This window comes from Hypanus sabinus, chromosome 6, assembly GCF_030144855.1.
Source record: "Hypanus sabinus isolate sHypSab1 chromosome 6, sHypSab1.hap1, whole genome shotgun sequence".
NCBI lineage: Eukaryota > Metazoa > Chordata > Chondrichthyes > Myliobatiformes > Dasyatidae > Hypanus > Hypanus sabinus.
In genome coordinates, this window is record NC_082711.1 from 178,270,303 (window position 1) to 178,292,637 (window position 22,335).

At 51.9% G+C, this 22,335-nt stretch overlaps 1 protein-coding gene across 2 annotated transcripts in view; it reads left to right on the forward strand.

The window, feature by feature from the left end:
* The first annotated feature begins 756 nt into the window (after positions 1–756).
* sarm1 (sterile alpha and TIR motif containing 1) overlaps positions 757–22,335 on the forward strand; it is a 30,928-nt gene continuing 9,349 nt past the window's right edge. The window contains exons 1-7 of one of the 2 annotated variants that reach the window (XM_059973698.1): positions 757–1,450; positions 9,098–9,713; positions 12,182–12,394; positions 14,513–14,604; positions 16,575–16,840; positions 19,997–20,093; positions 20,723–20,912. In XM_059973698.1, coding sequence (XP_059829681.1) covers positions 1,125–1,450; positions 9,098–9,713; positions 12,182–12,394; positions 14,513–14,604; positions 16,575–16,840; positions 19,997–20,093; positions 20,723–20,912 — 1,800 coding nt within the window. In that variant the 5' untranslated portion in view covers positions 757–1,124. The remainder of the gene's footprint in view (positions 1,451–9,097; positions 9,714–12,181; positions 12,395–14,512; positions 14,605–16,574; positions 16,841–19,996; positions 20,094–20,722; positions 20,913–22,335) is intronic. The other variant, XM_059973699.1, reaches the window with a different exon arrangement.

Sequence of the window (22,335 nt, forward strand, 5' to 3'; positions counted from 1 at the left end):
TCGTATCTGCCTCCACCACCATTGCCAGCAGCCCATTCCACGCACTCACCACTCTCTGCGTAATAAACTTACCCCATGACTGTTCCACTATTATCCTGCTTATAGTTCACATCCCATGCTTGTCTACCAGTTGACTGTTCCGTGTAGCTGACAAAATGGCAGGCTCAGCGAGGACCCATGCGGGCGCCCGCGGCCCAAAGGAAGTGAGAGGAGTCAAAGGAGAAACCGCTGACTGTGAGGAGCAATATTCTCACTTCTCCTATCTCCCTTCAGGCAGGAGACACAATCGCCTGAAAGCACGTCTCAGCAGACGCCAGGGCTTGCGCATCGTTTGCCTGCTCTGCACTTTTTCGGTAGCATTCAAGTTCAAGTTTATTGTCATGTGACTGCACATACGGACAATCAAGCGAAACAACGTTCCTCCGGACCGCGGTGCTCCCACAATACACATATCACACACTTCACATCAACAAAATATTTTCGCAAATAAGTTAATAAAATATAATTCAAGATACATGTAGTGTACAGCACAAGTAAATAGTAAACGGTTTGCTATCCGAGTGAGGAGACCTCGGAGGTGATACGGACATTTCACATGTATTTTCATGATCAGTAGCCTAAAATCAATAAGATACACCCGAAGTATTCAGGCAGCAAAATCTTTATTGTCCAGTGTAATCTGTGAACGCTGGCAACGGAGCGATTCCGCATCTAGTGACATCATACTGCGGCTGCGCACTCGTTGCGGAGCCTTTGTCCCTGCCTGCCGCTGTCCGTGGTTACTGGAACCGCCGCTCCCGTCCCCAGGCTGTCCGGAGGCCGGCCGCTGACCCGACAGAATCCTGTCTCCAACCAGGGTTGTCCAAACTCTCTTCGGGGCTGATTGTGCGGTCCCGGGTGAATGTTAATTCTGACCCGGTCCTTTCCGGGTATACGTGGGTCCCGTCCGGTCTCGGACCTGATCTGGGGTATCTGTGCGTCTTGACCCGGAGTGTGTGTGTGTATTCTGTCCGGTCCTGACCCGGAGTGTCCTTGGGTCCTGCCTCGGTCCTGACCCGGTTCTGTCTCGGGTTTCCTAGGCTCCGGCGCCGGACAGGCTGGGCGCTATCCCGCTCCTACGGACCATGCTGAGCCAGAGCCGGCGCAAGAAGCTGGTGAGCCCGCCGGGCCCGGACAGCGGATCGGCGCAGGACCTGCGGGAGGCTCTGTCCGCCCTGCGGAGCGACCGGACGGAGGAGGAAAAGCGCACGCACTTGGCCTACATCCATCACCTGGTGAAGGAGGCCTGGCATCTACCGGGACAGGGCAGGGAGGTGGCCTCAGCCATGTGCCGAGAGATCCGGCTGCAGGGGACCCTGGAGCTGCTGGTGGAGATGATGCAGTCTCGGGGCACTGACACCCGGTACGAGGCGGGCAAACTCCTGGAGCAGGTGCTCATCACGGAGAACCGGTGAGTGGGGCGAGGAAAGGAGTCACAAAGAGGGAGAGAGAAAAATGCCCCCACCCCTCCACTTCCCTCTTCTTCTTCCCCTTCACCCACCGCATCACACTCCCCTGCCCCCATACCCGCATCCCTTCCCACGCCCACCACCCATCGTGTCACACTTCCTGCTCCCCCTCCTCTACCTTCCTCTCCACTCCCTTCCCCTTTCCCACCACTTCCTCTCCCTCCCTATGATTTTTATGATACCGTTAAACAAGAGGTTTGTGGACCTAGGTTTCCAGGGATATGGGCAGGAAACCTGGGGTCCACAAACATTTTTCTGCATATTCATATGCAGGACTATGAAATTGCTCAGATTCATTCTGTAGGGATCTCGGCAGGTACCGTTGAAAGTTAAGAGCAGGAACAAACTCGGGTTGGGCAGTTTTCACCCGAACTTCGGATGCTGCGGAGACCAGATGGAGGTTTAAAAATCGTGACTGGTACAGGGAGGGTAAACGGTCAGAATCGCTTTCCCAGGGTCGAAGTGCCACAGTCGAGACTGGAGAGGACATACGGGTTGGCAGGACAGCGTAGCGGTGAGAGTAACAATGCAACACCAGCGACCCGGGTTCCGTCCCTGCCGCCTTCTGTGTGTACTCGTGACCGTGTGGGCTCCCTCCCACACTCCGAAGGGTTGAGATAAAGTTTATCAGCTTGATTTGTCTCGTACACGCACGCTGAAACATCCTGTGAAATACAGTATTTGCATCGTCGAATCAGCAAAGATTTCCTGGGGCAGCCCGCAAGTGTCCACACTTCCGTCTCCAACATAGTCCGTCCACATCCAGGGGCTCCCATGGACCCCCATCAATAACCAAGCACCAGGATGGGAACCCCTGCTACAGAATGTTGGAATGTGTGAGGAAACTGGAGTACCCGGACAAAACCCATGACTACTATTAATGTTACCCATTTTCTTGTAAAAAGTGCAGTGCTCCCCCCAGTAACACCCCTCGCCCAGTGTGACCCTCCCTCAGTAACACACCTCCCCCAATAACACATATTCCCCAGTAACACACCTCCCCCAGTGTGACCCTCCCCCAGTAACACCCCTCCCCCAGTGTGACCCTCCCCCAGTAACACCCCTCCCCCAATAACACATATCCCCCAGTAACACACCTTCCCCAGTGAGACCCACCCCCAGAAACACACCTCCCCCGTGTGACACTCCCCCAGTAACACCCCTCCCCCAAAAACACATATCCCCCAGTAACACACCTCCCCCAGTAACACCCCTCCCCCAATAACACATATCCCCCAGTAACACCCCTCCCCCAGTGTGACCCTCCCCCAGTAACACCCCTCCCCCAATAACACATCCCCCAGTAACACACCTTCCCCAGTGAGACCCACCCCCAGAAAAACACCTCCCCGTGTGACACTCCCCCAGTAACACCCCTCCCCCAAAAACACATATCCCCCAGTAACACACCTCCCCCAGTGTGACCCTCCCCAGTAACACCCTTCCACCTGTAACATACCTCACTCAGTAAACTACCTCCCCCATAACACACCTCTCCCTGTACCATCTCTCCCCCAGTACCACCCTCTCACAGTAACACACCACTCTTCCCACAGTGTGACCCTCCCTCAGTACCGCCTCCCCCACAGTGTGACCCTCCCTGAATATTGAACCTACCACAATGTGACCCTTCTCATTATAAGAATGATGTGGAAGCTTTAGAGAGGGTGCAGAGAAAATTTACCAGGATGCTGCCTGGATTAGAGAGGGTGCAGAGGAGATTCACCAGGATGCTGCCTGGATTAGAGAGGATGCAGAGAAAATTTACCAGGATGCTGCCTGGATTAGAGAGGGTGCAGAGGAGATTGACCAGGATGCAGCCTGGATTAGAGAGGATGCAGAGGAGATTTATCAGGATGCTGCCTGGATTAGAGAGGATGCAGAGGAGATTGACTGGGATGCTGCCTGGATTAGAGAGGGTGCAGAGGAGATTGACCAGGATGCTGTCTGGATTAGAGAGGGTGCAGAGGAGATTGACCAGGATGCTGCCTGGATTAGAGAGGATGCTGAGGAGATTTACCAGGATGCTGCCTGGATTAGAGAGGGTGCAGAGGAGATTGACCAGGATGCTGCCTGGATTAGAGAGGGTGCAGAGGAGATTGACCAGGATACTGCCTGGATTAAAGAGGGTGTAGAGGAGATATATCAGGATGCTGCCTGGATTACAGAGGGTGCAGAGGAGATTGACCAGGGTGCTGCCTGGATCAGAGAGGGTGCAGAGGAGATTGACCAGGATGCTGCCAGGATTAAAGAGGGTGTAGAGGAGATTTATCAGGATGCTGCCTGAATTAGAGAGGATTCAGAGGAGATTGACCAGGATGCTGCCTGGATTAAAGAGGGTGTAGAAGAGATTTATCAGGATGCTGCCTGGATTAGAGAGGGTACAGAGGAGATTGACTGGGATGCTGCCTGGATTAGAGAGGATGCTGAGGAGATTTACCAGGATGCTGCCTGGATTAGAGAGGGTGCAGAGGAGATTGACCAGGATGCTGCCTGGATTAGAGAGGGTGCAGAGGAGATTGACCAGGATGCTGCCTGGATTAGAGAGGGTGCAGAGGAGATTGACCAGGATGCTGCCTGGATTAGAGAGGGTGCAGAGGAGATTGACCAGGATGTTGCCTGGTTTAGAGAGGGTGCAGAGGAGATTTACCAGGGTGCTGTCTGAATTAGAGAGGGTGCAGAGGAGATTGACCATGATGCTGTCCGGATTAGAGAGGGTGCAGAGGAGATTGACCAGGATACTGTCTGGATTAGAGAAGGTGCAGAGGAGATTGACCAGGATGCTGTCTGGATTAGAGAGGGTGCAGAGGAGATTTACCAGGGTGCTGCCTGGATTAGAGAGGGTGCAGAAGAGATTGACCAGGATGCTGTCCGGATTAGAGAGGGTGCAGAGGAGATTGACCAGGATACTGTCTGGATTAGAGAAGGTGCAGAGGAGATTGACCAGGATGCTGTCTGGATTAGAGAGGGTGCAGAGGAGATTTACCAGGGTGCTGCCTGGATTAGAGAGGGTGCAGAAGAGATTGACCAGGATGCTGCCTGAATTAGAGAGGGTGCAGAGGAGATTGACCAGGATGCTGTCCGGATTAGAGAGGGTGCAGAGGAGATTGACCAGGATACTGTCTGGATTAGAGAAGGTGCAGAGGAGATTGACCAGGATGCTGTCTGGATTAGAGAGGGTGCAGAGGAGATTTACCAGGGTGCTGCCTGGATTAGAGAGGGTGCAGAAGAGATTGACCAGGATGCTGCCTGAATTAGAGAGGGTGCAGAGGAGATTGACCAGGATGCTGCCTGAATTAGAGAGGGTGCAGAGGAGATTGACCAGGATGCTGCCTGGAATAGAGAGGGTGCAGAGGAGATTGACCAGGATGCTGCCTGGATTAGAGAGGGTGCAGAGGAGATTGACCAGGATGCTGCCTGGATTAGAGAGGGTGCAGAGGAGATTGAGCAGGATGCTGTCTGGATTAGAGAGGGTGCAGAGGAGATTTACCAGGATACTGTCTGGATCTGAGAGCATGTGTTATGAGGAAAGGTTGAGCGAGCCAGGGCTTTTCTCTGGAGTGAAGGATGATGAGAGGTGACGTGACAGAGGTGTGCACAATGATGAGGCATATATTAAGTGGACAGCCAGAGCCTCTTTCCTTTGGTAGGAATAATTAATACCTGGGGGGAGTAATTTAAAGGTGTTTGGAGGAAAGTCGGGGGTTGACAGAGGTAGTTTATTTGACACACAGAGTGGTGGCTGTGTGGATCTCGCTGCAAGGGTGATTGCAGAGGCAGATACTTCAGGAACTTTAAGAAACCCTTAGATAGGTACATGGATGAGGGAAAATTGGAGGGTAAGATTGATCTTGGAGTAAGTTAAGAGATTGCCACAACATTCATAAGGCATGCTCTCAATACGGATGGCATCTTGATAAATCTCCTGTGCACCCTCTGTAAAGTGTCCACATTCTTCCTATAATGAAGGGATCACAATTGAGTGCAATACTTCACGTGTGGTCTCACAGACCCTGATTTGGGAAGCTGTCACCATTGCTTCGTCACTGATTCTAACCTCTGAAACTCCCTCCCCAGCAGCCAAGTGAGAAAACCTTCACCATAAAGGCTACAATGGACCAGAACTGAACTCAATACTCCCAGTATGTGTGGTCTACCCAGTGTTTTATTGAGCTGCAATATTACCTTGCAGCTCCTGAACTTAATTCCAGTGAGTAATGAAGATCCACACCAAACCCTGCCTTAATCACCCTATCGACTTGCACCACACACGAAATGTTGGGGGAATTCAGCAGACCAGGCAGATTCTATGGAAAAAAAGTACAGTCAAAGTTTCGGGCCGGACTCTTTTCCATAGACATTGCCTGGCCTGCTGAGTTCCTCCAGCATCTCGCGTGTTGCTCGGATTTCCGGTATCTGCAGATTTTCTCTTGTCTATTAACTTTGATGGATTTATGGACGTGAACTGTAAGGTTCCTCTGTTACTTTGAATTCTGCCATTAACCCTGTACTCTGCCTTCACATTTGGCCTTCTAAAGTATACACTTGACACTTCTCTGGACTGAGCTCCATCAGCCATTCTTAACCCAGCTCTGCAGCCTGCCCTGTGCTCTTTGGGACCTCATCTCATGTTTTACCAATGTACTGCCCGCTCTCCCCCTTGAGAAATTTCTACAACCTCTCAGAGACATCTTTGAGCCTGGTGCCTGGGAGTCTGCACACCTTCCTGGCATCTGTTCTGCCGCCACAATATGTCCTATTTGACTCCTTCACCCAACGGCCAGAACCGCACGCCTGCAGATCAGTGGGGAAACCATTGTCTGCAAGTCTGAGGCTGAGGGCGGCCGGAGGCTGAAGATGGCGTGCCCTGAACCTGGACAACGTGTCTGGTCTTAGATGGCCGGGAGGGAGAGAAAGGGCTTCTTTTGTTGCCTTGAACATGCAAAATGCTGAAGGAACTCAGCAGCTCCAGCGGCATTCAGGAAATCAACCAATAAGATTGTTTAACACCATTTCCAGAACACAAGTGTAAAGGAGAATGACATAATTTTCTTTCCATAGATGCTGCCTAACCTACTGAGCTCCTCCAGCATTTTGTTCAAAGTTCAAAGTAAATTTATTATCAAAGTACTTTTACATCACCTACAACCCTGAGATTCATTTTCTTGTGGGCATACTCAATAAATCTACAGAATAATAACCATAACAGAATCAATGTAAGTCTGCCCAACTAGGGTTTTCAACTAGAGTCCCAGAAGACATCAAACTGTGCAAATACTATCAAAAGGAAAGAAAGAAATATTGAGAACTTGAAATGAAGAATCCTTGAAAGTGAGTCCATAGGTTGTGGGAACATTGGCAGAAGTGAAATTGAATGAAGTTATCTCCTCTGGTCACGAGTCTGATGGCTGAGGAGTAATAACTGTTCCTGAACCTGGTGGTGTGAATCCTGAGGCTCCTGTACCTTCTTCCTGATGGCAGCAGTGAAAGCAAAGTGCTGGGTGGTGGGGGTCTGTAATGGTGGATGTTGCTTTCTTACAATAACATTTCTGTAGATGTGCTCAATGGTGGGAGGGCTTTACCCATGATGGACTAGGCCATACCCACTGACTTTTGTAGGATCTTCCATTCAAGGGCATTGGTGTTTCCATACCAGGCTGTGATGCAGCCAGTCAGTATACTCTTAAGCAAACAACCATAGAAGTTTATCAAAGTTTTAGATGTCATGCCAAATCTCCCCTAACTCCTAAGGAAGTAGAGGTGCTGCCCTGCTTTCTTTGTAATTGCACTTATTTGTGGGCCCTGGACAGGTTCTCTGAAATAGTAACACCTAGGAATTTAAATTTGCTTACCCTCTCCACCTCTGATCCTTCAACGAGAACTGGCTCATGGACCTCTGGTTTCCTTTCTCCTGAGGTCTATAATCAGCTCCTTGTGAGTGTTCCTTTGGATTTCCAACTTCTGCAGAATTTTTTGTTGTTTGTGTTGTGCTGTTGTTTTGTTGTTGCTGTTGTGCTGTTGTTTTGTTATTTGTGTTGTGCTGTTGTTTTGTTGTTTGTGTTGTGCTGTTGTTTTGTTGTTTGTGTTGTACTGTTGTTTTTGTTGTACTGTTGTTTTGTTGTTTGTGTTGTACTGTTGTTTTGTTGATTGTGTTGTACTGTTGTTTTGTTGGTTGTGTTGTACTGTTGTTTTGATATTTGTGTTGTGTTGTTTTGTTGTTTGTGTTGTGCTGTTGTTTTTGTTGTACTGTTGTTTTGTTGTTTGTGTTGTACTGTTGTTTTGTTATTTGTGTTGTACTGTTGTTTTTGTTGTACTGTTGTTTTGTTGGTTGTGTTGTACTGTTGTTTTGTTATTTGTGTTGTGTTGTTTTGTTGTTTGTGTTGTACTGTTGTTTTGTTATTTGTGTTGTGTTGTTTTGTTGTTTGTGCTGTGCTGTTGTTTTGTTGTTTGTGTTGTGCTGAGCATTGTGGCTGTGCCATGTTGACACCGGAATGTGTGCAGCACACCTTTGGGTGTTACACTCTTTGGTTACTCTTTGGGTATTAGGCATCACACTCTATGTTTCAATGTGCATGTGATGAACACAGTGAATGTGAATCTTGAATCGCGATTGTGCCCCCTATCACTATCCATCTTGCTGATCCTGATTAGAGGTTGCTCTTGCTCGATACTGCTGAACTTGCTTTTGTTCAATCAGAACTGGAATCGGGTTTAATAATGGGGTCCGAATCCATTGGACGTTCAAAGCTGCCGCGCAGGTTGACTCTGTGGTTAAGAAGGTGGACGGTATATTGGTCTTCATCAATCGTGGGATTGAGTTTAAAAGCTGAGAGATAATGTTGCAGCTATATAGGACCGTGGTCAGACCCCACTTGGAGTACTGTGCTCAGTTCTGGTCGCCTCACTACAGGAAGGATGTGGAAGCCATAGAAAGGGTGCAGAGGAGATTTACAAGGAGGTTGCCTGGATTGGGGAGCATGCCTTATGAGAATAGGTTGAGTGAACTCAGCCTTTTCTACTTGGAGCAACAGAGGATGAGAGGTGACCTGATAGAGGTGTATAAGATGATGAGAGGCATTGATTGTGTGGATAGTCAGAGGCTTTTTCCCAGGGCTGAAATGGTTGCCACAAGAGGACACAGGTTTAAGGTGCTGGGGAGTAGGTACAGAGATGTCAGGGGTAATTTTTTTATGCAGAGAGTGGTGAGTGGTGCCGGCAACGGTGGTGGAGGTGGATACGATAGGCTCTTTTAAGAGACTTCTGGATAGGTACATGGAGCCTAGAAAAATAGAGGGCTATGGGTAACCCTAGGGTATTTCTAAGGTAAGGACATGTTCAGCCGAAGGGCCTGTGTTGTGCTGTAGGTTTTCTATGTTTCTTTCACCGACATATGTTGTGAAATTTGTTTTGCGGTAGCAGTACATTGTGATAGATAATAAAAAAAAAACTATAAATTACACTGAGTGCATATTTCCTGTATAAAATTAAATTAAATGAGAGAGGCAAGCATAGTGAGTTGGCGCCCCTAGACTTACTGCCCATTTGGAAATCAGTTCTATGTTGTGTAACGAGTCGATTGTCTCCCACAGGGATCGCCTGGCGCGGACTGGGCTGCCCGCCATTCTGCAGCTGGCCATGGAGCGGGACGATGTCACCATGGCAGCCATTGTCTCAGGGATCCTGGAGCACATGTTCAAACACTCCGAAGTGACCATCCATCTCCTCATCACCAACGGCGGCCTGGACTTCATCCTCTTCTGGTGCCGCAGTGCTGATGTCGTTCTCCTGCGCCACTGCGCTGCCGCCCTCGCCAACTGTGCCATGCACGGGGGCCACACCAACCAGCGGCTGATGGTGGAGAAGAAGGCGGCAGACTGGCTCTTCCCGCTGGCCTTTGCCGCGGACAGGATGGTGCGCTTCCACGCCTGTCTGGCCGTCACCGTCCTGGCCACCAACAAGGAGGTGGAGAAGGACGTGGAACGGTCCGGAACGTTGGACCTGGTCGAGCCCTTCGTCGCCTCCTTGCAGCCCGACGAGCTTGTGCAGAGCTGGCTGGATAGCACCGAGCACTCGCAGGGCCGGACGGCCTGCGAGCTGCAGAGGCTGGTTCAGCTGCTGGACAGCTCCCGACTGGAGGCCCAGTGCATGGCGGCTTTCTACCTGTGTGTGGAGGCCGGCGTGAAGGCACGACAGAATAAAACCCAGGTACCTGGCGGGGAGGGGTAGGGACTGGAGGATTCAGAGGGCGTTGGAGCAGGGAGGTCGGGGGAAGCATGAGGGTGGAGAGAGTTTTAGAGTGAACAGGAGTGGGAGGGAGGAGGGAGGGGAAGGGGAGAGGGAGTGGGTTTCTGAGGGGGAACAGGAGTTGGAGGGGGAGGAGGAAAGACAGAAAGAGTGGAGGGGTGGAATTCTCTCACTGTCTCCATCCCATCCTCTCATCCAGTGAAAGTTTCCTGAACCCGAAGAGCAGAGCTGAGGCATTAGTCCCCCCACCAACGAGACCGTTCCCTCCCCTCCCATTCCAGGGTCCCTGCTCCCCCGCCCCTACTTTTCCCTAACTCTGATTAACCCTTCCCTCCTCCTATGCCCCTGATAATCCCCACCACTCTACAATTCAAGACATCTTCACTCTTCCCTCCCTCATCACTGGCAGCCATGGTATGTCAATCTTGTGAAGGGTCTCAGCCCGAAACATTGATTGTTTATTCTCCTCCACAGATGCTGCCTGACCTGCTGAGTTCCTCCTCCTTCCTCTTTCCTCACCCCTTTCTTTTCCCTCAACTCCCCCATCTCACCTCCCCCCTTTCCAACTGTCTTTCCCTCCCCTCCTCCCTCTCCCCTTCCCCTCCCCTCCCCTCAGTATTTCTCATGAGAGGATGGGAAGGATTAAAGAAGCATTCTGTACGTCCAGTCAGAGCAGGAGGATAACAGCACTGAAGGATGGAGGAGGGTGAAATGCCTGGAGGATGCAGGACAGGTCCTAAGTGAGTTCTTTGTGCTGGTGTTCAGTGTGGGGGTGTGATAATGTCCTGAGGTATTTTGAGATCAGGAAGTAGGTGATGCTGGGTCGTGGGAGAGTACCAGCTGGGGTAAGGCCCCAAGAGCTGATGGGATCTCTCCCAGGGTGGCCAAGGCATTCAGTGGGGGTTGCTGAGGGTTGACTAAGTCTTTGTTTCCTCACCGACAATGGGCCAGGTGCAGAGAGACTGGAGAGACTGTTTAAGGGAGGAAATGGGGATAGTTGAGGAAATTATAGAGCAGTGAGTTGCTAGAGTGCCTTCTTCAGGATTAGGCCTCCAAGCCTTAGGAAGAACATGATCTGATTAGGGACGGTCACCACAACTTTACGTGGCCAGGTCATGACCTTTAACATGATTGAGGAGGTGACTGCAGAGCGCAGGGCGGTGAACGGGTTCAGCAAGACCTTTAACATGATTGAGGAGGTGACTGCAGAGCGCAGGGCGGTGAACGGGTTCAGCAAGACCTTTAACATGATTGAGGTGACTGCAGAGCGCAGGGTGGTGAACGGGTTCAGCAAGACCTTTAACATGATTGAGGTGACTGCAGAGCGCAGGGCGGTGAACGGGTTCAGCATGACCTTTAACATGATTGAGGAGGTGACTGCAGAGCGCAGGGCGGTGAACGGGTTCAGCAAGACCTTTAACATGATTGAGGAGGTGACTGCAGAGCGCAGGGCGGTGAACGGGGTCAACATGACCTTTAACATGATTGAGGAGGTGACTGCAGAGCGCAGGGCGGTGAACGGGTTCAGCAAGACCTTTAACATGATTGAGGAGGTGACTGCAGAGCGCAGGGCGGTGAACGGGTTCAGCAAGACCTTTAACATGATTGAGGAGGTGACTGCAGAGCGCAGGGCGGTGAACGGGGTCAACATGACCTTTAACATGATTGAGGAGGTGACTGCAGAGCGCAGGGCGGTGAACGGGTTCAGCAAGACCTTTAACATGATTGAGGAGGTGACTGCAGAGCGCAGGGCGGTGAACGGGTTCAGCAAGACCTTTAACATGATTGAGGAGGTGACTGCAGAGCGCAGGGCGGTGAACGGGGTCAACATGACCTTTAACATGATTGAGGAGGTGACTGCAGAGCGCAGGGCGGTGAACGGGGTCAACATGACCTTTAACATGATTGAGGTGACTGCAGAGCGCAGGGCGGTGAACGGGGTCAACATGACCTTTAACATGATTGAGGAGGTGACTGCAGAGCGCAGGGCGGTGAACGGGGTCAACATGACCTGTGGTGAGGCTTTTGACAAGGTCTCTCTAGGAAGGCGCATCCAGGAATGAGGATGACAGTGACTTGGTAGTTTGAATTCGGAATTGCCCTGCCCATTGAAGATGGGGTAGCAGTGGAGGGTGTTATTCTGACTAGAGGTCCGTGGTCGGTGGAATTCCACAGGGACCTCTGCTGTTTGTGAGGTATATAAATGACTTGGACAAGAACGCGTGGGTTAGTAAGTCTGCAGATGATCCACAGACTGGCGGATTTGTGGGTAGTGTGAAGGATCTCCCTCATCACTGCATCATCCCCCTCCCCACCCACCCATCACTGTACTGCTCCCTCCACCCTTACTGGACCCTCTCCCCTGGGCTGGGTGAGACTGGCTGGGGTCAGTGCACTCTGTGATGGGGGTGGTGTGTGTGTGTCTCTAGGTCCTGCATGAGGTGGGGGCCACCCAGAGCCTGAAGCGGATCGTCAGCTACTCGAGCTGTGGCACCGTCTCCGCCCTGGCGAAGAAAGCCCTGTGCTTGCTGGGAGAGGAAATCCCGCGCAGGCTCTCCCCCACCGTCCCCAACTGGAAACCTGTCGAGGTCCAGACCTGGCTGCAGCAGGTCGGATTTGCCGAGTACTGCGAGAGATTCTGGGTGAGCTGGGGTGCTAGCACAGGGAGGGTGGGCCGAGTGGCCTGTGGCCCCCGTCGAGCTTGCGCGGAATTCGCTCGGGGAACTCGTAAGAAACCGGTAGGAGTCACCTATCTGACTCATCGAGCATGCTGAGCCATTCTGTAAGATCATGCTGATCTGGCCATGGACTCAGCTCCACCGACCCTCCTTTCCCCCAGAATTACTTCCACAGCTCCTGGAGAGGGATGGGCTCCGCCCGGTTTCAGATGCCCACGACACGCCGTACGATGAGCAATCGCCAAAAGATCGGTGCAAAAAGCTTGTCATGACGGCGCCCCGACGACTCCACAGGGAGACAGACAGACAGACAGACACACACACACATTTCCACAGCTATGCAAAAATCTAACGAACCATTTTAAATGCATTTAATGAGGTAACCTTGACTTCTTCCCTGGACAGAGAATTCCACAGATTCATTACTCTCTGGGAAAAGCAGTTTCCCCTCATCTCTCCCCTAAATTCATTCCCTTGAATCTTGAGGCTGTGTCCCCGAGCTTTGACGATAAAGATTAGCTTTATCTGTCATACGTGCATACGATGTTTGCATCAATGACAAACACAACCCGAAGATGCACTGAGGTGACCACACTCCTGGCACCAACATTGCACACCCACGACATGCTAATTCCAAATTCAAAGTACAATTCATTACCAGAGTACATCGGTACATGTCACCACGTACAACCCTGACATTTGCACACTCAGCAAATCCACGGAATAGTAACTGCAGACAGGATCAACTAATCCTAACTCGTGCGTATTCGAAATGTGGGAGAACACCCACATGGTCACGCGGAGAACGTACAAAGTCCGTACGGACGGTGACAGGAATTGAACCCCGTCACAGAGTGTAACGCTAGCTGCTAATTATTTCCCCTCGTTCCAGTTTCACTTGTCTGTGGAAACAACTTTCTTGCCTCTATCTATCCCTTTCATAATTTTATATTCTTCTACAGGATTCCCTCTCATTCTTCTCAATTCCAATGAGAAGAACGTCAAACTGTCGTGTACTCCAACACCCTCCATGAAATGCACCCTCAGCCACTCCACACTTCTAGAACAACTCCAACCCCTTCCCAGCCACAATTCTAGAACAACCCCAACTCCTTCCCCATCCACAGTTCTAGCACAACTCCAAATCCTTGCCTTCCACAGTTCTAGAACAACCCCAACCCCTTCCCCTCCACAATTCTGAAATGACTCCTTCCCCTCCACCATTGGATTTCTGAGCAGCCCATGAAATCATGAACACAACAATGTTATTGCTCCATTTTGAAATCTATAGTTTGTTTTTTAGACCATTGGACATGGGAGCAGAATTAAATCATTTGACCCATTATACTTGCTCCACTATTCCATCATGGCTGATTTATTATCCCTCTCAATCCCCTTCTCCTGCCTTTTCCCCGTAACCTTTGACACCCCAACTAATCAAGACCCTATCAACCTCCGCTTTAAATATACCCAATGACGGCCTCCACAGCCACTTGTGGCAATGAATTCCACAGATTCACCACCCTCTGGCTAAAGAAATTCCTCACGATCTCCGTTCTAAATGGACGTTCCTCGATTCTGAGGCTGTGCCCTCTGGTCCTAGAACCGCCACCATTGTAAACATTTTCTCCACCCTCTCGATCTCGGCCTTTCAACGTTCAACGGGATCCCCTCCCCCCTCATTCTCTTAAATTCCAAGGAAGCCCAGAGCCATCAGTTGCCCCTCCTCCTAAGCCTCTCACTCAGGGAGTCTCCTCCGAACTCTCTCCAATGACAACGCATCCATTCTCAGATACGTGGCCCAAAGCTACTCTCGGTACTCAAGTGCTGTCTGACCAACACCTCAGCATTATATTCCCGTTATACTGTAGTCCTCTCCACATGGAAGCCAACACTACATTAGCCATCATCGCCTCCGTCATCTTATCGTGACACACCTCTGTTGTAGCATTGTGTTTACGGTACTGTGATGGGCGTCCACCATGCAAATGATTGTGGTTAATGTCAGGGAATCCTCTGTCAACTGATATGTGTCCACTAAAGCTACTGCCTCAGCCACAGTTGGATCTCTGTCTCCAACAGGACCTGCAAGTTGATGGAGACCTCCTACTGTTGGTGTCTGAATCGGAATTAAAGGAAGACTTGGGAATACGAACCAGCATCACTCGAAGAAGGTGCAAGAATCTTCCTCTTCCTTCCTCATTGAACAAACCATGATGTAGAGTAGATGGAGATTCACTCTGAGTCTGACCCCGGGAGTGTGTGATGGGACGGTGTGGAGGGAGTTTCACTCTGTGTCTGACCCCGGGAGTGTGTGATGGGACGGAGAGGAGGGAGCTTCACTCTGTGTCTGACCCCGGGAGTGTGTGATGGGACGGTGTGGAGGGAGTTTCACTCTGTGTCTGACCCCGGGAGTGTGTGATGGGACGGCGAGGAGGGAGATTCACTCTGTGTCTGACCCCGGGAGTGTGTGATGGGACGGTGAGGAGGGAGCTTCACTCTGTGTCTGAACCCGGGAGTGTGTGATGGGGCGGTGAGGAGGGAGTTTCACTCTGTGTCTGACCCCGGGAGTGTGTGATGGGACGGAGAGGAGGGAGCTTCACTCTGTGTCTGACCCCGGGAGTGTGTGATGGGACGGTGTGGAGGGAGTTTCACTCTGTGTCTGACCCCGGGAGTGTGTGATGGGACGGCGAGGAGGGAGATTCACTCTGTGTCTGACCCCGGGAGTGTGTGATGGGACGGTGAGGAGGGAGCTTCACTCTGTGTCTGAACCCGGGAGTGTGTGATGGGGCGGTGAGGAGGGAGCTTCACTCTGTGTCTGACCCCGGGAGTGTGTGATGGGGCGGTGTGGAGGGAGATTCACTCTGTATCTGACCCTTGGAGTGTGTGATGGGACGGTGTGGAGGGAGTTTCACTCTGTGTCTCACCCCGGGAGTGTGTGATGGGACGGTGTGGAGGGAGCTTCACTCTGTGTCTGACCCCGGGAGTGTGTGATGGGACGGTGTGGAGGGAGATTCACACTGCGTCTGACCCCGGGAGTGTGTGATGGGACGGTGAGGAGGGAGCTTCACTCTGTGTCTGACCCCGGGAGTGTGTGATGGGACGGTGAGGAGGGAGCTTCACTCTGTGTCTGACCCCGGGAGTGTGTGATGGGGCTGTGTGGAGGGAGCTTCACTCTGTGTCTGACCCCGGGAGTGTGTGATGGGGCTGTGTGGAGGGAGCTTCACACTGCGTCTGACCCCAGGAATGTGTGATGGGACGGTGTGGAGGGAGCTTCACTCTGTGTCTCACCCCGGGAGTGTGTGATGGGACGGTGTGGAGGGAGCTTCACCCTGTGTCTGACCCCGGGAGTGTGTGATGGGACGGTGTGGAGGGAGATTCACTCTGTGTCACACCCCGGGAGTGTGTGATGGGACGGTGTAGAGGGAGATTCACTCTGTGTCTGACCCCGGGAGTGTGTGATGGGACGGTGAGGAGGGAGCTTAACCCTGTGTCTGACCCCGGGAGTGTGTGATGGGACGGTGTGGAGGGAGATTCACTCTGTGTCTCACCCCGGGAGTGTGTGATGGGACGGTGTAGAGGGAGCTTCACTCTGCGTCTGACCCCAGGAATGTGTGATGGGACGGTGTGGAGGGGGTTTCACTCTGTGTCTCACCCCGGGAGTGTGTGATGGGACGGTGTGGAGGGAGGTTCACTCTGTGACTGACCCCGGGAGTGTGTGATGGGACGGTGAGGAGGGAGATTCACTCTGTGTCTGACCCCGGGAGTGTGTGATGGGACGGTGTGGAGGGAGCTTCACTCTGTGACTGACCCCGGGAGTGTGTGATGGGACGGTGTGGAGGGAGCTTCACTCTGTGTCTCACCCCGGGAGTGTGTGATGGGACGGTGTGGGGGGAGCTTCACCCTGTGTCTGACCCTGGGAGTGTGTGATGGGACGGTGTGGAGGGAGTTTCACTCTGTGTCTCACCCTGGGAGTGTGTGATGGGACGGTGTGGAGGGAGATTCACTCTGTGTCTGACCCTGGGAGTGTGTGATGGGACGGTGTGGAGGGAGCTTCACTCTGTGTCTGACTCTCCATATGTGAGAAGACGGTGCTATGACTGTGATGTTGTTTTCAATGAGGGATGAATTTGCTTTCCCTTAGGTTTCTACGGGAACTGCGGGATTTAAAGAGAAATGCCAACTACTCCACCTGCGACCCCGGCAACCTGGCCGACTGGCTGTCCAGCATCGATCAGTACTTCCGGCAGTATACCTACAACCTGGTGCACTGCGGGGTTGGCAAGGAGACCTTATCCCGAGTGACAGAGGAGCAACTGCGATGGGATTGTGGGATCGAGAACGGAGTTCACCGGGCCCGGATCTTTGCCGCAGGACAGGGTAAAATGCCGGACGCTCATCGGGACGTAGGTGAATGCTCCCCCTCCTCCCTCGGATGCTCCTGTCCTCGTCAGAGCGCTTCTGTTTCAGGCGCCTTTCGTCCTCAGGTTACCGATTTCAGATTTATTTCTCACAAGTACAGAACATCGAAACACCGAGTGACACAGCCCAGAAGCAGACTGCGAGTATCGCCATGCTTTCTGGCTCCAGCAGAGCCTGCCCACAATAACACAAACAAGAAACCCCTTTCCACCATCGCAGCCACCCACTTACACTGTCCTCTGAGCCCAGGACGGCATCTTCCTCAGCCTCCAAGTGACTCACAGACACTGGGCCGGACCTTCAGGCGGCGATTCGAACTTCTTCTTGTCTATGACTCTCTGCCCTTCCCCCTTCCAGGGTCGTGGTGAGGGCTCCTGTAGATGCCCCTTGCCTTCACCTCTCTGTCCTGCCCCGTTCACTCCCAGCTCTCTCTGACAGACCGTACACCACCCCCCCCCCCCTACATAGGCAGGCCCTCCCCTCTGCCCCCTTGGGCTCTGGTTACTCTCCTGCTGAGGCGTGCAGGTCTGGGTGTGACGATGATGTTGGAGAGACTAAATCCTTTCCAGGGCAGTGCTCAGATGCATAAGCTGGGTTTGTGCCCATGGAGCACGACAGCACGGCGCAGGCCGTTCGGCCCGTCATGTTGTGGAATAGCACAGGCCATTTGGCCCACCATGTAAGGCCAACCTGTTTCTTTGCATCTCATCCTCTTCACAGAGAACATAGCACAGTACAAACCCTTCAGCCCACAGCTTTGTGCTGATCCTTTTACCTACTGTGAGATCCATCTAACCTTTCCCTACCCTCTATTTTATCATTGTGTATCTGCCTTCTAAGATTCTCTTAAATGTCCCTAATGTATCTGTCTTTACCCTCAGCCCAGCAGCACCTTTCACACACCCACCCCTGACATCTCCCCTACACCATCCTCCAGTCACCTTCAAATTATGCCCCCTGGCATTACCCGTTTTTGTTCCTAGGACAGAGTTTCTGACAGTCTGCTCTATGTACACCTCACATCATCTTGTACACAAAGCCCTCGCTTGCTCAACCTTCCCTCATACGACATGCTCTCTAATCCAGGCAGTATCCTGGTCAATCTCCTCTGCACCCTCTCTAATCCAGGCAGCATCCTGGTCAATCTCCTCTGCACCCTCTCTAATCTAGGCAGCATCCTGGTCAATCTCCTCTGCACCCTCTCTAATCCAGGCAGCATCCTGATCAATCTCCTCTGCAGCCTCTCTAATCCAGGCAGCATCCTGGTCAATCTCCTCTGCACCCTCGTCAATCTCCTCTGCACCCTCTCTAATCCAGGCAGCATCCTGGTCAATCTCCTCTGCACCCTCTCTAATCCAGGCAGCATCCTGGTCAATCTCCTCTGCACCCTCTCTAATCCAGGCAGCATCCTGGTCAATCTCCTCTGCACCCTCTCTAATCCAGGCAGCGTCCTGGTCAATGTCCACTGCACCCTCTCTAATCCAGGCAGCGTCCTGGTCAATCTCCTCTGCACCCTCTCTAATCCAGGCAGCATCCTGGTCAATCTCCTCTGCACCCACTCTAATCCAGGCAGTATCCTGGTCAATCTCCTCTGCACCCTCTCTAATCCAGGCAGCATCCTGGTCAATCTCCTCTGCACCCTCTCTAATCCAGGCAGCATCCCGGTGAATCTCCTCTGCACTCTCTCTAATCCAGGCAGCATCCTGGTCAATCTCTGCTGCACCCTCTCTAATCCAGGCAGCATCCTGGTCAATCTCCTCTGCACCCTCTCTAATCCAGGCAGCATCCTGGTCAATCTCCTCTGCACCCTCTCTAATCCAGGCAGCATCCTGGTCAATCTCCTCTGCACCCTCTCTAATCCAGGCAGCATCCTGGTCAATCTCCTCTGCACCCTCTCTAATCCAGGCAGCATCCTGGTGAATCTCCTCTGCACCCTCTCTAATCCAGGCAGCATCCTGTTCAATCTCCTCTGCATCCTCTCTAATCCAGGCAGCATCCTGGTCAATTTCCTCTGCACCCTCTCTAATCCAGGCAGCATCCTGGTGAATCTCCTCTGCACCCTCTCTAATCCAGGCAGCATCCTGGTCAATCTCCTCTGCACCCTCTCTAATCCAGGCAGCATCCTGGTGAATCTCCTCAGCATCCTCTCTAAAGCTTTCCTATCCTTCCTGTAATGTGGCAACCAGAACTGAGCACAATATTCCCAGTGTGGTCCCACACCACTCTGACTTGGGAATCTGTCACATTCCTTTGTTACTGGTTCTAACTCCTGGAAGATGGTAGGGGAGCAGTTAGCATGACACAATTACAATATGGCATATCACTCTGTAGGGGTGGTCCCCCTGGAACTCATGCACCTTCTCCGGTTGTGACAGTTGCCTCCCACAGTCCAAAGATGCACCGGGTAGGTGAATTGTCCTGCGGTTGTGTTAGGGTTAAATCGGGGTTGTTAGGGTTAAGAGGCCGGGAGATCCTATTCTGCAATATATCTCTAAATAAATGAAATGTGTGATTCCTTCCCCAACAGTGGAGTGGGAACTGTCACCATGTGCGCTGGAAATGTGGGACCCCTAATGTAGAGAGAAGACAGACTCGAGTGTAGAGATGGCGCCTGGAGTTTATTCATAATTCCAACAGAACGTCGCTGGCTGGCTCGACCAAGTGATGACAGGAGAGATATAACACTCTCAAAACTAGGACCTTGCGATTAGTGCTAATTGGGCGTCTGCTTAAATAATTCAAGTAACAGAAAATCCCTGAACCTATCAAAATAAACTCAACAAGTTAAACAGAAAGTACCAGGAGACTGCCTTACAATGAGCAAGTCGCTGGAGTAAAGCACACAGAACTCCCAAATCATTAACAAGTCTCATTAACTGACCAATCAGGTACTCTAACAGCCCAACACTGTCTGGCTACCCCACACATGCCCGAAGAACTCGCTTCAGGGAACAGCTTCACTACAACGATGACATGAGTTCCAGGAGGTTGCCCACCTCTCTCCCACTCCAGCTACCCCAGGGGCAGTTGATATCAACCAGCTGGGGCCACTTCCTGAACACTGCAGTCCTTGCCTGCTGCGAGGGTCTCACTACCCTCCTACCCAACCCAGTCCTCTAAAGCTCGTCTTTTCTTGCTTTCCAGATCTGCAGTCCAACCTGCCCTGCGAACTGGAGGTCAGAGACAACGCTCCTGACGTCTTCATCAGTTACCGCCGATCCACGGGTTCACAGCTGGCCAGGTCTGTACTCAGTCCCGTGAAGCTGAGGACCGCGTGCTGGGTGGGCACAGGGGGGAGGCTGACGGTTTGGATGTTCCACTGGGGACTGAGGGTTGTGAGGGAGGTTCCAGTGGAGGCTGATGGTTGTGAGGGAGACTCCAGGGGAGGCTGAGGGTTGTGAGGGAGGTCCTGCCAGATGAAGGTTGGGTAGGTAAATTGAACTGAAACAAACAGTGAGATACATTGTTGGCATCGATGACGCAAAGAGTCCGAGGATTGTGCTGGACTGGGCCCAGCCCGCAAGTTTTGCCAAGCTTCCAGTGCCAGCATGGTGTGCCCACAACTCTCTAACTAACCCGCGCACCTTTGAATGTAGAAGGGAACTGGAAACTGGAACACGTGTGGTCACAAGGGGAACGTACAAACTCCTTACCGAGAATTGAACCTGGATTCTGGCGCTGTAAGTGCTGCCCACATTAGGGTTGAAGGTTACCCCCTGTGAGTGAAGCTGGTGGTGGTGGGGGGGGGGGGTGTGCGGGGAATGTGCGCTGATTGATGTCGAAGCTCTTCGGCTGATGCCCCACAGCTGGTGCCAACGGGGGAAGGTGTGGGCCTTGTTCTGACCCGCCTGCTCCCTCCTTCTCGCACAGCCTCCTGAAGGTCCACCTGCAGCTCCGAGGGTTCAGTGTCTTCATCGACGTGGAGAAGCTGGAGGCCGGGATGTTCGAAGACAAGCTTCTGCAGAGCGTGAAGAGGGCGAAGAACTTCGTGCTGGTGTTGACAGCCAACGCGTTGGACAAGTGTGTGGGTGACCTAGAGTTAAAGGACTGGGTCCACAAGGTGAGACGTTATTCAGGCAGGAACACGCACAGAATTCTGGAGGAAGTCAGCAGGACAGGCAGCATTTACGGAAGGTAATGAACAGTCAGTGTCTCTGACCGAGACCCTTCATCAGGAGTGGAAAGGAAGGGGGAAGAAGCCGGAATGAGGGAGGCTGGAGATGGAGGAGGAGTACAAACTGGCAGGTGATTGGTGGAGCAGGTAGGTAGGTGATCGGTGAAGAAGTTAAAGGGCTGAAGAAGGAATTGGATCGGAGAGGAGACCATTGGAGAGAGAGAAGGAAGAGGACTACTCGAGGGAGGTGATAGGCAGGTGAGGATTAGGGAGAGGCTGAGAGGGAAAAGGAATGGGGAGTGGAAGATAAGAGAAGGGACATTAATCTGGGTATTGGTTACCTGCATCGAGGAACAGTAAAGACCTTTGTTTTTCTCTACACCTCATTACACAGTGCAGTGAGGTAGTACAATATAAAACAGTAACAATATACAAAAAAAGTACAACAGTTACAGAGAACGTGCAGTTCTGGGAGGTGATTGGTGAAAAAGTTAAGGGGCTGAAGAAGGAATTGGATCAGAGAGGAGAGTGGACCATTAGAGAAAGAGGGAGAGAGAAGGGCACGGGTAGATAGAGGTCGAGTCCATTATGACATACTAGGGACCCATTCAACAGTTTTATGACAACGGTTATAGAATCTGTCCCCGAGCCTGGTGGGACGAGCTGTCAGGCTTTTGTATCTTCTGCCCGATGGGAGAGTGGAGAGTGTCCAGGCTGGGTGGGATCTTTGATTCTGCTGGCTGCTTTACCGAGGCAGTGGATATGTGGAGACCACGGAGGGCAGGCTGGTTCCCAGGGTCTATTCTCTGTGCTTTCTTGCCGTGATGGGCACAGCAGTTGCCGTACAGAGTCCGGATGAACCCAGATCGAATGCTTTCCCTGGAGCGTCAATAAGAATTGGTGGGGATCGAAGGGGAGGTGCCGAATTTGGTTTGCCCCCTGGGGAAGTAGAGGCATTAGTGAGCTCGTGGCCATCATCACCAGGACACTGATAATCTTCACTCCTCGGAACTTGAAGCTCTCAACCTGATCACCAATGATGTAGACAGGAGCTTTTAAGAAAGGAGGCGGGCACCAGAAAGGAAATTATAGACCAGCTGGCTTGACCTCAGTGGTTGGAAAGATGTTAGAGGCTATTGTTAAGGATGAGGTTATGGAGTACTTGGTGATACAGGACAAGATAGGAAAAAGTCAGCAGGGTTTCCTGAAGGGAAAATCGGGCTTGATGAACCTGTTGTAATTCTTTGAGGAGATTGCAAGCAGGATAGATAAAGGGGATGCAGTGGATGTTGTACATTGGGACTTCCAGAAGGTCTTTGGCAAGGTGCCACACATGAGGCTGCTTACCAAGTTAAGAACCCATGGTATT